Source organism: Rhineura floridana, chromosome 5, assembly GCF_030035675.1.
Source record: "Rhineura floridana isolate rRhiFlo1 chromosome 5, rRhiFlo1.hap2, whole genome shotgun sequence".
Lineage (NCBI taxonomy): Eukaryota > Metazoa > Chordata > Lepidosauria > Squamata > Rhineuridae > Rhineura > Rhineura floridana.
The window spans coordinates 172,343,664-172,358,255 of record NC_084484.1 but is presented as its reverse complement, the minus strand read 5'-3'; the positions used below and the strand labels follow the sequence as shown (position 1 = coordinate 172,358,255).

Here is a 14,592-nt window from a genome sequence, read left to right as displayed (position 1 = left end):
CTCTGGCATTTATGATGCTTCCTGGTATGCAGATCTAATTCAGGCTTGCACAATGTGATCGGTGATTGGTCCACCCAGCAAAGCACAACCCATCAACCATGGTTTGGCTCCTGCCTTGTGCCTGGCAACCCACAGGCAGCAAAAACAGGCTTATTGAGACACTGGTGGGCTACCATATACTGCTGAGAAGCTGCAATCGACTTGGTGGGTCACTATTTAAGGTCCAGGGAATAGTCAGCAGTCACATTATGAAGCCCCCTTGCAAGTGGCTAAGCAAGTCTGAATCTGCATGGTGTTTGGATGGGAGGCCATTTGGAAACTGTTGCCCAATGGCCCTATTTTAGTGTGAAAAGCTGCTTTGGAAGGAGATGGCTGAAAGTAAAGAAGTGTCAGAGTGCACAACCCTTTCCCCACCAGCCATTTCCTCAGCTTAAATCATCCCTCAAATTGCAAATGCATTTGAAAGGCTGAAGGGGTTGGAACTGGAATCTGCATAGAAGGGGATGCTTGAAAACAGTAAACAGCATAAAACAGTCAACCGGGAAAGGGTTAAGTGCCCCCTTCCCCCTTCCTGCTGGTCTAGCTTTATATTTTGGCCCTATTGTAGATTGGAAACAGTAAACAGCATAAAACAGTCAACCGGGAAAGGGTTAAGTGCCCCCTTCCCCCTTCCTGCTGGTCTAGCTTTATATTTTGGCCCTATTGTAGATTGGAAACAGTAAACAGCATAAAACAGTCAACCGGGAAAGGGTTAAGTGCCCCCTTCCCCCTTCCTGCTGGTCTAGCTTTATATTTTGGCCCTATTGTAGACTGGAGCGTGTGGACGAATGACGGTGACATGCCCAAGGCTACCTGGTGAGTGTGTGGCCAAGGCAAGATTCAAAGCAGGGACTTGCCAGCTCATCAAACAATCACACTACACCAGCTTTCAGTGCAATGAATCATCCCCAAAGATGCTACTCTGAATTGCTGTCTTGGGAATTTCTGAAAGAAACAGAACTCCTTTCCGGGGGGGGGGGGGGAGAACTAAAACTCTGATGGGGTGGGAATGAAATTCAGCACATCATATGTAGCTTTCCAATGAAGCCATTTTGTCGTGAAATGGAAGAAAAGAGCTGATCTGCATAACAACGTTCCCTCAAAATTGCTGCCTACCCACTGGAACCTACAGGGAGGAATCCACATTCAGAGATGGGAGGAGGGAGACTTTTAAAAACGATTGGCATTTAGCTATGAAAGTTGGTGGCCAAAAAAAATGCCATGGGTGGGGGGAGCGAAAGCAATGGTGCAAGACTCGCAAATATTCTACATCTGGATGACCACAATTTAATTCATGGCTTTTAACTCTAAAGCTCTTAGCTTACAGACAGCTTCCAAATGCCAACAGAGTAGATTCCTTCAGCCGGGAAGCGGATATTAACACAACTACTGTACTTGCATTCTGTTATTCCTTCAAGGACCTCGGGTCCTTGGAACCCATATTGCCTTGCGCCACCTACCTGCAGGTGCCGGGAACTGAACCTTGAGGCCTTTTGCATGCAAAGCAGATGCACTGTCACAGAGCTACAACCCTTTTGCCACCACACCAAGAAGACTCGTGACACATATATGGAGAAATGTTATATTTATTAAAATATAGCACATAATCAATCAAATTCAAATCAGCCAATTAATGAATATAAAATACTTCGGGCAGGTGAGGCTCAACCTATCTATGAGGGTATAGACCCTCCAGACCAGGAGGCAAGTCAGTCACATCGTACTGCAACTCCCCAGTCAAGGATGTGGGAAAACTTCTCCCTCCTTGCAATTGGAGTCAGGTATGTGGTTCCTTTTTTTTTTTTTTTACAATAATTTTTATTCAAATTTTCATAAAACATACAAAACAAAATCATAAAACATTCAAAGACAAAAAACAAAACAAAACAAAAATGATTAAACAAAAAAATAAAATGTTGACTTCCCATTTGTCGCAGATCAAATCAGTTGTAGGTCTACAATATATAACAATCCTGTCTCTTAAATTATATTATAAAATCACTTTCCTCCAGTAGTTATCTTAATTAATCATCAAATTTCATAAACATTACTTTATTCTTTCCACAAAAAGTCAGAGAGGTTTCAATTCTTTAAGAAATATATCTATCAATTTTTCTCCAAATAAACATGTCGATTAATCCATCTCGTTAATAATAATAATAATCTTATTGTCATAACCATAGTCCAAATAAACATATCGATTAATCCATCTCATCAAAATCTGTTAGGTCCAATAATTTCAATAGCCATTATTCCATTATCCCTATTAATTCCATCTTCCATCTTCAATAGTCCTGTTAAGTCCAGCAATTTCAGTGTCCAATCTTCCATTATCAGTATTCCATAATAATCTTGCTGTCATAGCCATAGTCATATAATAAGAGTCTGATGGGAATTTCCTCTATCCCAAATATTTTCTTGCCATCAATTCTGAATAAGTTGCTGAAATATTGTTGTAAAGTCATATCTGTGTTCTTCTTTTTTACAAAATGCACTGGCTCATCTCTTGAGAGTTTTTCCATAGTCACATGGCTGCAGTTAATTCCATAGATTTTCTCTATATCAAGCTCCATCACGTCATTCCAGTCCAGAAGATTATCCAAGCCATTGATAACTTTATCTCTAATATCTTCATTAATTTCTTCAGAGATAACGTTAAATTCCAAACAGTAGATTTTATTTCTAATATCCATAAACTCCAGATCTTTTTCCAGTTCCACATTTGTTCCAATCTCCAGGGCTTGTATCTTCCCTTTATTTTTTCTTTTCTCATCTCTGATCTCATTCTCCTCTCTCACAGGATCCCCTATTTCTTTAAGCTCCTGCGTCATTTTGCTCAGTTCAATTTTCAGCTCCTTACTGCCCTGTCGCAGGGTTTGTTTCGTTATCTCAATCTCATCCATTATTTTCTGAAACATAATTACTTCCAGATTCTCAGCCACTTTCTTGATTGCCATTTTTAAAACCACGAAAACAAAACAAAACAAAAATAAAGAAGAACCACTTCTTATTTCAGCAACAATTGGGTTAATATTCCAGGCTTGATGACATCACAGTATAAACAGAGCAGCCTGCCTTATCTCTCTATGTTCAAGAACACAAAACAAATTTAGTTTCCAGCATCAAAACAGTTAGTGGCGTCGTGAAGAAGCAGATTCGTCAAAATAAAATAGACCAAAAAGAGAATAGTCCCAGACAATATAATGTTCCTCGGAATAGAAATCCCTCTTCTGTTTATATCTTTAGAATGCACTTCCAGGACAGCTTTTTGCAATAGAAACAGAGATAAGCTGTTAATTTCATGAATAACAGAGAAGAGTTATAGCTCACCCAGAAGTTCTTTAAAGCTGATTCATTTGACAAATCTCTTTTTGCTGCAACAATTTAAACCAAGTAAAAAAAATAATAGAAAGAAGGGTGCTTGCCTGTTAGTCCATTTTCTCTTTGAAGAAAAGATAAACGTATCGCATTAATCAGATAGAGCTTGTTCGGAAGTCCGTCCGGCATTGCTGGCTGGACCTTTTCTCATAAATTAATGAAATCCAGTCCTCCCAACAAAAACAGGCTTTTGAGGTTGATCTCTACGTTTCTCCCTGCCCGGGAGAAATTTCATCAGTCAAAAAAAAATGTTCTGACTGATTTATATCTGAATAAGCTTCTTTTGAGGCGTGAGCCCGTCTCAAAAGCAGGCACAAGCGAAGTCACCCTTCCCGGAAGTCCGGAGTCAGGTATGTGGTTCCAACCTCCGCATCCTGGCCCCGCCATACAGGCGTTCACCATGATGCGCAAGCTGGTCCCACGTGGACACTCCCCAGATCCACACCAGACATTACGCCTTGATGTTTCACCAGAGGGGTGTCCTTTACCAAAATGCCTCAGCTGCTTCAATTTTTAACCCCAATTACCTCACCCACCCGAATTTGACACCAGCCAAACCGGAATCACCACAACGCCCCCAGGCAAGCCAATTGAATCAACCCAAGCAGTATGGAGTAGGCAAAACCAAAGAGATTCTGAAATCAGGATCTCCAAAAAAAAAATCCTACTCAGCCCCATCTGGTGACTAGCAGAGCCCACACTGACAAGGGAGGGGTGGGTGGGTGCCGCAAGGCAAAAAAGGTGCGTTTTTAGGGAGGAGCAGTCTATATATAGCTGCTCAATCCCTCGCCTAATTGGTCAGGATGCCCCACCTGACCAATTACCAACATTCTCAAACCTTCCCGAGTCTTCCCATAATAGGGTGGCGGCAAACCCGCCCCAGCAAAAATGCAGGAACGTTATTCCAAAAGGAAGTGATGATTCACAAGCAGTGGCGCCTTGGACAGCTCCTTGAAATTTTGGACTGAAACTCGTGGCGGATTCCACTGCCCCACTGAATTTATTTCCCCCCCTTTTTTTTGTTTTACCTCTTTAGTCTCTTTTAATATCACTCCCCTGTATTTCTTAACTGTATCTCATGTATTTTTGTCTATTTTAATGTTTTATGTGTTTTTTACTGTGTATAATTTTATGGTGTATGATTTCATTGTGAGCTGCCCTGAGTCCCCTATTGTACGGTACAAGGTGGGATAGAAATATTTTAAATGTGAAATAAATGGAGCCACCAGCCACCACTATTCATAAGAAAAAAGGAAGCTACCTTGTGCCAAGTTAGACGGTCGGTCCGTCTCGCAGAGTATTGCCTGCACTGACTAGCAACATCTTTCCAGAATTTCAGACCAAGGTCTGTCCAGCCTGACCTGGAGATGCCGGGGATTGAACCTGGGACCTTCTGCATAGAGAACAGATTCTCTGTCTGAGCCACAGCCCTTCATAGAATGCCTGTGATCACAGAGGCTGGGAAAAGTTCTGTTGTAACCATGGGAATTATCCCTGAACACATCCACAAATGAGTAGTCCCACTCAGACAAGTTCTGATGGAGAGCAGAATGATCTATTCCACCTGAGCTTTGGAGCAGGTTGTAGAAAGGGATTCCAAAACCCACTCGGGGTATGCATGAAGAGACGGTGCAGGACTGGAAACTGCAACCTTATACCTCGTTGCAGGCCTTGGAACACGGGGGAAAAAAATGTCTAGCGTAGCCCAGGGATGTCAACTGATCACATTAAGCATGCAGGCTTTTTGCATGATTAAAGCCTCCAGCACAGTGAAGCAACAATGAGGCCATCAAACCCCTCGCTGCCTTAGCAAGACCCTTGTTACTTTCAGAATGAGCCAAAACTAGGACTACCAGAGAGGGAGCCTTCTCAGTGGTAGCACCGCGGGGGTGGAAATATCTCCCCCGAGAGCAGGGATGGGAACCTTCCTGAACCTGAGGGCCACATATCCTTGTGTTTCAGGGGCTGCACGCCAGTGGTGGGCCGAGCCAGAGGAAAAAATGGGCAGAGCATTAAAGTGTGAAAGCTGACCTTTGAAGGGAAGGCTAGTTTCTTCACATATGCACATCTCCCTTTATCCTCCCTCCAGCCAAGCAATAAACATTAATAGAGTTCAAGGACACATTCCAATCTGGCAAAAACACTCAAGGAGAGTGCAAGGAGAGCCAGTGAGGGGTGTGGCTTGGGAGGGCGTGTATCCTGGGAAGTGTCCTATAGGCCAAATAGAGAAGCCTGGAAGGTGGCATTTGGCCCTTGGGCCTGAGGCTATCCATCCCTGCTAGAGAGGTATAATAATAATAATAATAATAATAATAAGTAGTAGTAGTAGTAGTAGTAGTAGTAGTAGTATTGGTATTGGTACTGGTATTGGTATTGGTATTAAACTTTATCTCCCACCCTTCCTCCTAGAAAGAGCCCAGGACAGCAAACAAAAACACTAAAAACATATTTAAAACATCTTAAAAACAAAACATCTTTTAAAAATAAATCTTTAAAAACATCTTAAAAATAGGGTTGCCAGGTTCAGGACCTGAGACTGATCCTGTATCGTTAGGAGAAGAGAAAGTCAGCCAAGTGCAGGTGTTCTTGCAACACTGTAATGGGAAAAACCACAAGGTGGAATTCTCCCTTCCCTCTGCACAACTTTTAAAGATACAGAAAACCTCTTGCTTGCCAGGCCCAGCCTCCACGAGGTCTTTTGTATCTTTAAAAGTTGTGCAGGGGGGAGGGAGAATTCCGCCTTGTGGTTTTTCCCATTACAGGGTTGCAAGAACCATTTCCAACACAGATGGAGACTGGGATAAGGTCTCCACTTAAAAGGCTTGCTGAAAGAGGAAGGACTTCAGTAGGTGCCAAAAAGATAACAGAGATGGCGCCTGTCTGATATTTAAGGGGAGGGAATTCCACTACACTAAAGGTCTGCTTCCTATGTAGAGCAGAGTGGACTTCCTCATAAAATGGTATCTGATTCAGGAGGCCCTCACCTGCAGAGCGCAATGATCGACTGGATATATAAAGGGTAAGGGGATCTTTCAGGTATCCTGATTCCAAGGTGTATAGGGCTGGTTTATACACCAAAACCAGAACCTTGAACATAGCCCGGTGTTTAGCACTTAGTACCTAATTATGTCCTTTCAGTGCCAGACAAAACCCTATTTATTTTCCAAAGCTGTTTAGAATCCGTTGTAATCCTTCAGGCTTCCCCGGCAGACCCCCGGCTAAGCCAGGGTGAAGGCCTTCTGTCGGCAAAGCCCAGCAGAGCTTAACATGCCAGCTCAGCCAGGGGTCCACACATCCAACTCCCCTCAGCCCAGCATAATTATGAGCTGGATTGCACCCTAATTGCTTTTATTGCATTTTTATTTTTTAAGAAATGCAATAACAGCAATTAAAGCTGGTTTGCACCGTATACATAGTTTAGCATCATTTTGTTAGGACAAAGCTGCAACCCTATGTACATTTCCCCGGGAGCAAGTTATAGTGAACCCAGTGGGATGTCCTTCCAAATCAGTATGCACAGGAATGGGCAGCCTGAGAATGAACACAAATTTTGGAAATCTGGAAGCATTTTGTTCTGTTTGGGTTATGAAGACACTGTGAATCTTTCTTCCGTATGGAGCAATTATGTGAGGTTTTTGGAGTGGAACAAATGTTTATTTAAAAAAAAAAACCCTGAACATAAAAAAGAGACATCACTGCTCATTTCAATACAGAATTATAATCTTTGTTCCAGGGAAAAATAGCAATGCTGCTGCAATATTAATAATTGATGCTACTAGTCCATTTCTGGCATCTTAGCTGCCTCAGCACAATCTTGCAGTACCATCTGCGGGCTTACCTGTAGCAAAAAGGAGTTTCCTGGGATCCTAGAAAGCAGACACAAACAGTATGAATTGTTTAGCAAATGTAGTCAGGGGTACCTTAATCTGTTTGCTTAGCAAGAGTTGGTGCTTCTGTGGCAGAAATGTTGACTGCCTCAAATCATAGGTAATGTCCAAGCACTTTCAGAGCACTGGACAGGAGCACTGAATGTGTGATGGACCACAGCAGGCTTCACCAATCTGGTGCGCTCCAGATGTTTTGGACTAGCACATAGTTACATTAGGAATTCTCTCCCACAGGAGGCAGTGATGGCCACCAACTTGGATGGCTTTCAAATGTGGTTTAGACAAATTCATGGAGGATAAGGCCATCAACGCCTATTAGCCACAATGCTTATGCTCTACCTCCACAGTCACGAGGCAGTATGCTTTGGAATTACCAGTTGCTGGAAACCGCAGGAAGGGAGAGTGTTCTTGCACTCCGGTCCTGCTTGTGGGCTTCCCATGGGCATCTGGTTGGCCACTGTGGGAACAGGATGCCGGACCAGATGGGCCACTGGCCTGATCCAGCAGGCTCTTCATATGGTCATATGACTACAATTCTCATCAGCCCCAGACAGTCAGCTGGCACATCCCAGAGCAATTAGGAGAGTCAGTTAGGGAAGAGGGGATCTTCAGGGTAAGAAAGTAAAGGAAGACACAAAAATAGAAACTTTTCAGTTGTTTACCATTGGAGGATTTACTGCTAGTTGCTAAAATATTATAGGGATTACTTCTTAATTAGATGACATGTATTTATTAATTTGTCAGTAATTATTTAGAGGTAGCGTTGAGCAAATTTTACTATACCCAGTTCACGTCCCTTTCACATGTTATCACCCATAGTTCCACTGCATTTACCTGCAATTTTTTGTATGAAGCTGCCTTGGTCTATCTAGCTCAATATTGTCTACACTGAGTGGCAGCGGCTCTTTAGGGTTTCAGACAAGGATCTCTCGCAGCTCTTCCTGGAGATGCCAGGGATTGAACTGGGGATGTTTTGCATGCAAAGCAGATGCTCTACCATTGAGCTATGGCATTTTCTCAAAATATGTATTTAAATCCATATATTCTTTCCAAATGTGTACTTAAATGTATACTTCGATACATTCCAACTGCTGACAAAAACATGCTACAAAATTCAGAGAAATGCAAGAGGCAATGGATATCTGAGTTCTGATCCACCCGTTAGACCGAGCCTAATTCAAGGTGTTAGCTACAAAGCCCTAAAAGGCTTAAATCCAAGGAGTGCTTCTCCCAATATCACTCCTCGGGTCCTGCCATCAGCAGAGGAGACCCTGTTGCTGGTGCCATCTTCGGCTGCTGCCCAGTTAGCATTGACCCATGACAGGGCCTTCTCAGTGGTAGTTCCCTGTTTGTGGAACACCCTCCCTGGTGAGGTGCATCTGTCTCCCTCATTATTTTTTAGGAGAAATCTAGAAACATTTCTGTCTACCCAGGCATTTATTGGCTGATATATACCGGCCATGGCAGCTGTGAAATCAATAACTGTGAGAGTATGTGATTGCTTGTAAATGTTTTTAGATGTTCTAAATGTTTTTAAATGGTTTAAACTGTTTTTAAATCTGTTTTTCATTTCATTTTAATTCTGTTAGGTTGTATTCAACGAAGTCCTACTCAGAGTAGACCCACTGAAATGTATTAATCCAAGTTAGCCGTGTCTACTAACTTCAATGGGCCTCCTCTATGTAGGACTAGCTTTAATTTAATTTAGTTTTATTATTTTGGTGTTTGCTGCACTGGAAATGGGGTGGGTTAAAGAAAGAAAGAAAAGTAGTCTTAATAGGTGCAAAAACAGATCAATTTCAGAGGGATTTGAAAAGAATGAATTCTTCAAACATCCATAGAAAGGATGCACAGGGGCATAGAAAGCTGCCTTATACAGAGTCAGACCACTGGCCCATCTAGTTCAGTACTGTCTGCACTGACTGGCAGGGGCTCTCCAGGGTGCCAGGCAAGAGTGTCTCCCACACCTTCCTGGAGATGCTGCAGAATTGAATGTGGGACCTTCCGCATGCAAAGCAGATGCTCCGACGCTAAGCTATGGCTGTGCTATACATCAAATACATGAACATCAAATGCTCACAGAAGCTTGAGAAGCCCCACAAATTCTCCACCACTGTTGCATCCCTCTTTCCCTGCAGCAAGGTGCAGAAGTGTGCCCAGGGCAGGGGAAGGCAAAGGCAGTGGCCACTCCAAGCTTCTGGTGCAGCTTCTTTTGGTAGTAGGAACTGGAACTACAATTCCCAGAATCCCCAGTGGGAAACTGACACCCTGCATAGCCAAATACACATTGGCATAGCAAGGGTTCTATTAGATACAAATGAAAATACTACGTGCACAATCTTAATTACAGAGCTAATCAATGGCTTTCTTTTGAAGCCTCTTTGAAGAGCCAGCACCTTGAACTGGATCCAGAACTCGGTTATTCTCTGGAGCCCTATCCAGCCCTACCTTTCCGGACCCTACAGAACCAACCCCACTGATCACCCGACAGCAGTGCTGCAAAAGGTCACCCAAGGACAGAACGAGAGGCCACAATTTCAGGGAAGAAAGAAGAAGGTCTGCCCTGCTCACCTCACCATGGTAGCTGGCCACATTGAGTGCAAGGAACTCTTCGCTGTAGTTCACAGAGAAGTTCAAAGCATTCACCAGGTGAGCAGCAACATGAAGCACTAAAGGAGAGGGAACAGGTCAGATCATCAAAATGCACTTGGAAGGTTTCATCCCTCCCCAAAACAGCAGGGATAGGGAACCTTTTTCATCCTGAGGGCCGCACTCCCTTCTGGACAACCTTTCCAGGGCCACATGCCAGTTGTGGGCGAGGCCAGAGCAAAACTGGGCAGACCAACAAATACACAATTTACCTTTGTACATCAGGCTAGCTTCTACACATACTCTCACATCCCTTTGTCCTCCATCTAGGCAATCAAGAGGCATTCTCAGAGTGCAAGGGACACACTCCAAGGAGGCAAAAACACGTGAGGAGGGTATGAAGCAGGCCCAGTGAGGGGTGTGGTTGGGGAATAGGAAGCGTGGCCTGGGGAGAGTTCCAAGGGCCAAACAGAGAGGCCTGGAGAGCCACATTTGGCCCCCAGATCTGAAATTCCTCATCCCTGCCTTAAAATTGAGTGGCCATGCACCATACTTTACAGAAGGCAGTTCTCCATTTTGAAGGGCAAGTAGAGGACAGTCCCCCATTGGAAAGCATTCTTTCTCTGAAGGGTTCTCCAGTCCAAGGCTCTGAGCACACTGGTTGCCTACAGCAAAGCATTTCCATTGGTCGCACCTGGAGGGGCAATGGGTTGATCTGCCAATCAGATGCAAAATCTGTCTAAAGCATTTTTTTAAATGCACTTGAGCTGCTCCCACCAGGTGTTACAGTAAAAAGGGGTGGGGTTTGATTAGCGTCGTGTGCCCCCATTTTCAGAAGAAAGATATGGAGACGCATTGGAACCAGCAGAACAGTAAGGGCGTCTCTATTCCAAGTCCAGTTCAAAGATAAGGCACCATAAAAAAGGAGAGGAGCCTTGAAGGTGCCCATCAACAGCTAGCAGCACCTGGTCAGCAGACTGATCAGGAGCATAAGATCCTTGGTGCTCTTCTCACTAAGGTGAGATGTACTGTGTTTCTGTTTAAATGAGAAGAATTATTTCTAAATTTGCACCTATACATACGCACATTTTATGCACACTGGTGCCCTTTTTGGCCTTCCTTTTTGATGATGCAAATCCTCTCATTTGGCAATGCATACCTAGCCACCCTACCTAAAAGCCCACATCTCCAACGCTCATTTGTTTAACATTTTCCATCATAGGGGGTGGCACATTTCAGTTTTGTGAGATGTATATTATGTTTGTTTGCTTCCTTACTAAAACTCCACAGAGTCAGGTACAAAATAGAGGCTTGGATGCTGGCAGGGGGGCAGACATACATTTGTAATGAAGGAGCAGGGCGCCTCTGAGTCCAAGCTCAGCCTAGGGATTTGTTTCCAGCACCAGAACTGAGCCTATGGTCCATTCAGGCAAAAATCCACTCCTGTTTTCCCCCCCAAGCTACCTTTACTTCAGCAGCCTACTGAGTGTGTGTCGCTTTTTTTATATATAGTTACTTACTACAGTTAAGCCATTAGGAATTGGAAACCCTTGCCTATCAATGAATGAATAAATCAATGAATTATGATATTTGTATGCTGCTCTTCAGTACAGGCTAAAAATTATAACACAGCAAACATACATACATTTAGCAGCGCACTAAACTCTTTTCCCACCCTGAAGAAAATCTGCATGGGGAGGTGAGAGATGGCATTCTCAGCATGCTGCTTTCAGTCCAGATTTATTCTAGATCCTGCCACCCACAAGGATAGGTGAAAACCCTCCCTTTGAGTAGGTTATCCACACCTTTTCCTTCCTGCGCATGGCCCAGGTGAATGAATGAAGGGGTGATTGCAATCTTGGTATACGTCCACCCACAACGTCATTGGGCAGGTGTAGATACACCCCACCACCACCACCACCAGGACATCTGTTTTCAGGTGGACACACTCTGGGGAAATGCAGAATAAATCTAGAATAAAATGTCATGTGTATACACAGGCAGATTCCATGGCTCTTCTGAGAAGTCCTAGATTTTGGAACGACCATACAAGTCATTCCATTAGTGCAGGAATTTCCATTTGCACAACAGCCCATTGCAAAGCTACTGCTGTGCCTTTCACACAGATGCTGAGAGGTAAAACTGACCAGAAGAATAATTAGATGTCTTCAATATTTGATAGGCATCAATTATACAAAACAATCTGCGTGCCCCAGAGCCCTCACTAAACCAGCCTCCATGCTGCTCCATTTAAATTGGGTGCATGTTCAATCTGATATCCATTCCACACCAGTATGCTTTCAGCAGGATCTTATGCATGAAATCAAAGGCAATTCTGCAGAGCTTGGACTCCCCATGCACTCAAATGGGAAGAAATATGGGATGAGACTCTTTCCTCATGTACTGTCAAAGAAAGGGCACAGTGTGCTCATAATGTTTAATGCACTTCGCAGTGAGATCCAGTGGAGCGTACCTGAAAAGATGCATATTGTGATGCCACACGTTACATGGAAAGTTTTGCTTTTATCCAGAAGCCTTCTGGTTTTTCGGCCAGCCACCTGGGAAAAGAAGAGGAAGCCATTTCTTGTCTAAAAGTGAGTCAGCAGTTTGTGTAAGGCAAGGGCGGGTAGAAGGTAGATCTCTACTGGTAGATCTTTGGGTGATTTGCAGTCAATCAGCAAGGATTTCTCTCTTTTTCAAACTATTTTTTTTATTGAATTCTACATTTATTTAAAAACAATACTTTAATACAATACACTTATGGAAATTAATCTTAGTAACTGAAATTATTAAAACAGTATCTAAAATATATCCCTCCCCTTCCCCCTGGCAATGACATAATTTTTAAATAGATTCAATTGATCTAGTAACCTGAGTAAAGTATTTCAAAAGGAAAGAGAAAATTGTTGGGCGTTCAAAATTTTATATGATCATTAAAAAAAAATTCCTTGTAGTTTAGGCATTCCAACTGGCCGCATACTGTGTTGGTGGCGCCCATCTGTGTTGTTTGGCTTACATGTAATTTGAAGGGGCACCAGGAGTCTACAAAGGTTTCTTTCTTCAACTTGCCCCTAGCTTCCCAGAGTTTGGAGGTTAATTTCGCCGTAAGTGCTATGTGCCATAGTTTTTGTGACCAGTATTGTATTGAGGCACTTTTTAGATCTTTCCAATGCTTGGCAATTGTGAGGTGAGCTGCCATAAGATGACTTACCAAATTTTTACATTGTATATCCTTATTGGAGTCTAGAAATAAATTCAAATAGCAAGTTGTAGTGTTTGGTTAATGTCTTGCTCGGTTATTTCCTTAATTGCTTTAAATTTAGCATCCCAGAAAGTTTGCACTTTTTCACAAGCCCACCACATATGGTGGTACGTGCCGACTAAATCGCATCCCCTCCAGCACTTGGGGGAGAGGGTGTGAATCACTCGTGATAAATGCAGTGGTGTGACTTACCATCGATGGGCTATTTTCCACATTGTTTCTAGAATGTGGTGGAAGGAAGTGGGCTCCAAGCGTTTAATCCAAAGTTGTTCCCAGTCTCTCCCATCAAGCATCACTGCCCAGTCTCCTTCCCACTGATGTTTGAGTGCTATTAACTGATCTGGCCCCTTATCAAAGTAAGTTATACAGTTTGGAGGTAATCCCTTTTTCTCCATTATGTGTTGCCACTATTATGTTTTCAAAAGTCGATAGATTTGACACTGCTTGTGCCTTAATCTTTGGACGGGAGAGGAAATCTTGAATTTGTTTTCAAAAAAGCCATTGAAATCCTGTTTGACCTACCATTTGTCTAAAGTTTCTTTCTCTTATTGGGACTTTGTTGGGGTAAAAGTATCTAAGGCTCAATAGTTCTTGTTCCCGCCATGGTCGCCACGGTATGTATCTATTTTTATTTTTTAAATCCTGATGGAAAAATAAAGGGACTAAAGGAGAAGATTCAGGTATAAGTTGTCATGACCACTGACCCCAGATCTTGAGTAGGGTGGCTGTAAAAGGGTTTTTGTTAACTTGTATTATTTTCTTGTTTGCCTTTGATCTAAGAAGCCACATTGGGATATCTTGTATTTCTATATTTTCCAACTGAATCCATTTTTTGGATTTGTCATCTATTATCAGTTGCACTAAATGATATAGCTGATGGGCATCAAAATACAATTTTATATGAGGATTCCCCATGCCCCTTTATTTGATTTGAAATAATAACTTTTTGTTCAACCTGGGTGATTCCCCCTCTCCCAAATAAATGATTTAACTCTTTTTGCCAAATGTTGAGTTGTTTTTCATTTACATAGACTGGAGTGCATGAAAAAGAAATGTTAATTTTTATTGTGGCTATGCGGGCAGATAATGAAAGTGTTAATTTGGTCCACCAATTCATATCTGCCTTTGTGGTGAACCACAAACATCTGTAATTTGCCAAAAATAATCTGTTCACATTTTTATGTATTTGTATGCCTAAATATCTCAACTGTCTTGGACATAGATGTTTCCCCAGGACGGACGAGAATCGTCTCTGGACGGTGGGAGGAATGTGAAAACATAGTGCCTCAAATTCTATGTTTTAAAATTCACCCGAAGTCCAGAGACATTTGCAAAGGTTTCCAAAGCACCTTGAATATGGGGTGCTGCTTCTAGTGGATTTGGAATAAGTAAAGCTGTATCATTCACATATATACTAACTAACTGTGTTTCATTTCC

General features: G+C 42.7%; 1 protein-coding gene across 3 annotated transcripts in view; it reads right to left on the bottom strand.

Moving 5' to 3' along the window:
• Positions 1-14,592, bottom strand: part of NOX4 (NADPH oxidase 4) — a 144,480-nt gene that overhangs the window by 109,290 nt on the left and 20,598 nt on the right. For all 3 annotated transcript variants that reach the window (XM_061628876.1, XM_061628874.1, XM_061628875.1), the window contains 3 exons: positions 12,367-12,451; positions 9,876-9,973; positions 7,256-7,283 (listed from right to left, as the gene is read on the bottom strand). In XM_061628876.1, coding sequence (XP_061484860.1) covers positions 7,256-7,283; positions 9,876-9,973; positions 12,367-12,451 — 211 coding nt within the window. The remainder of the gene's footprint in view (positions 1-7,255; positions 7,284-9,875; positions 9,974-12,366; positions 12,452-14,592) is intronic.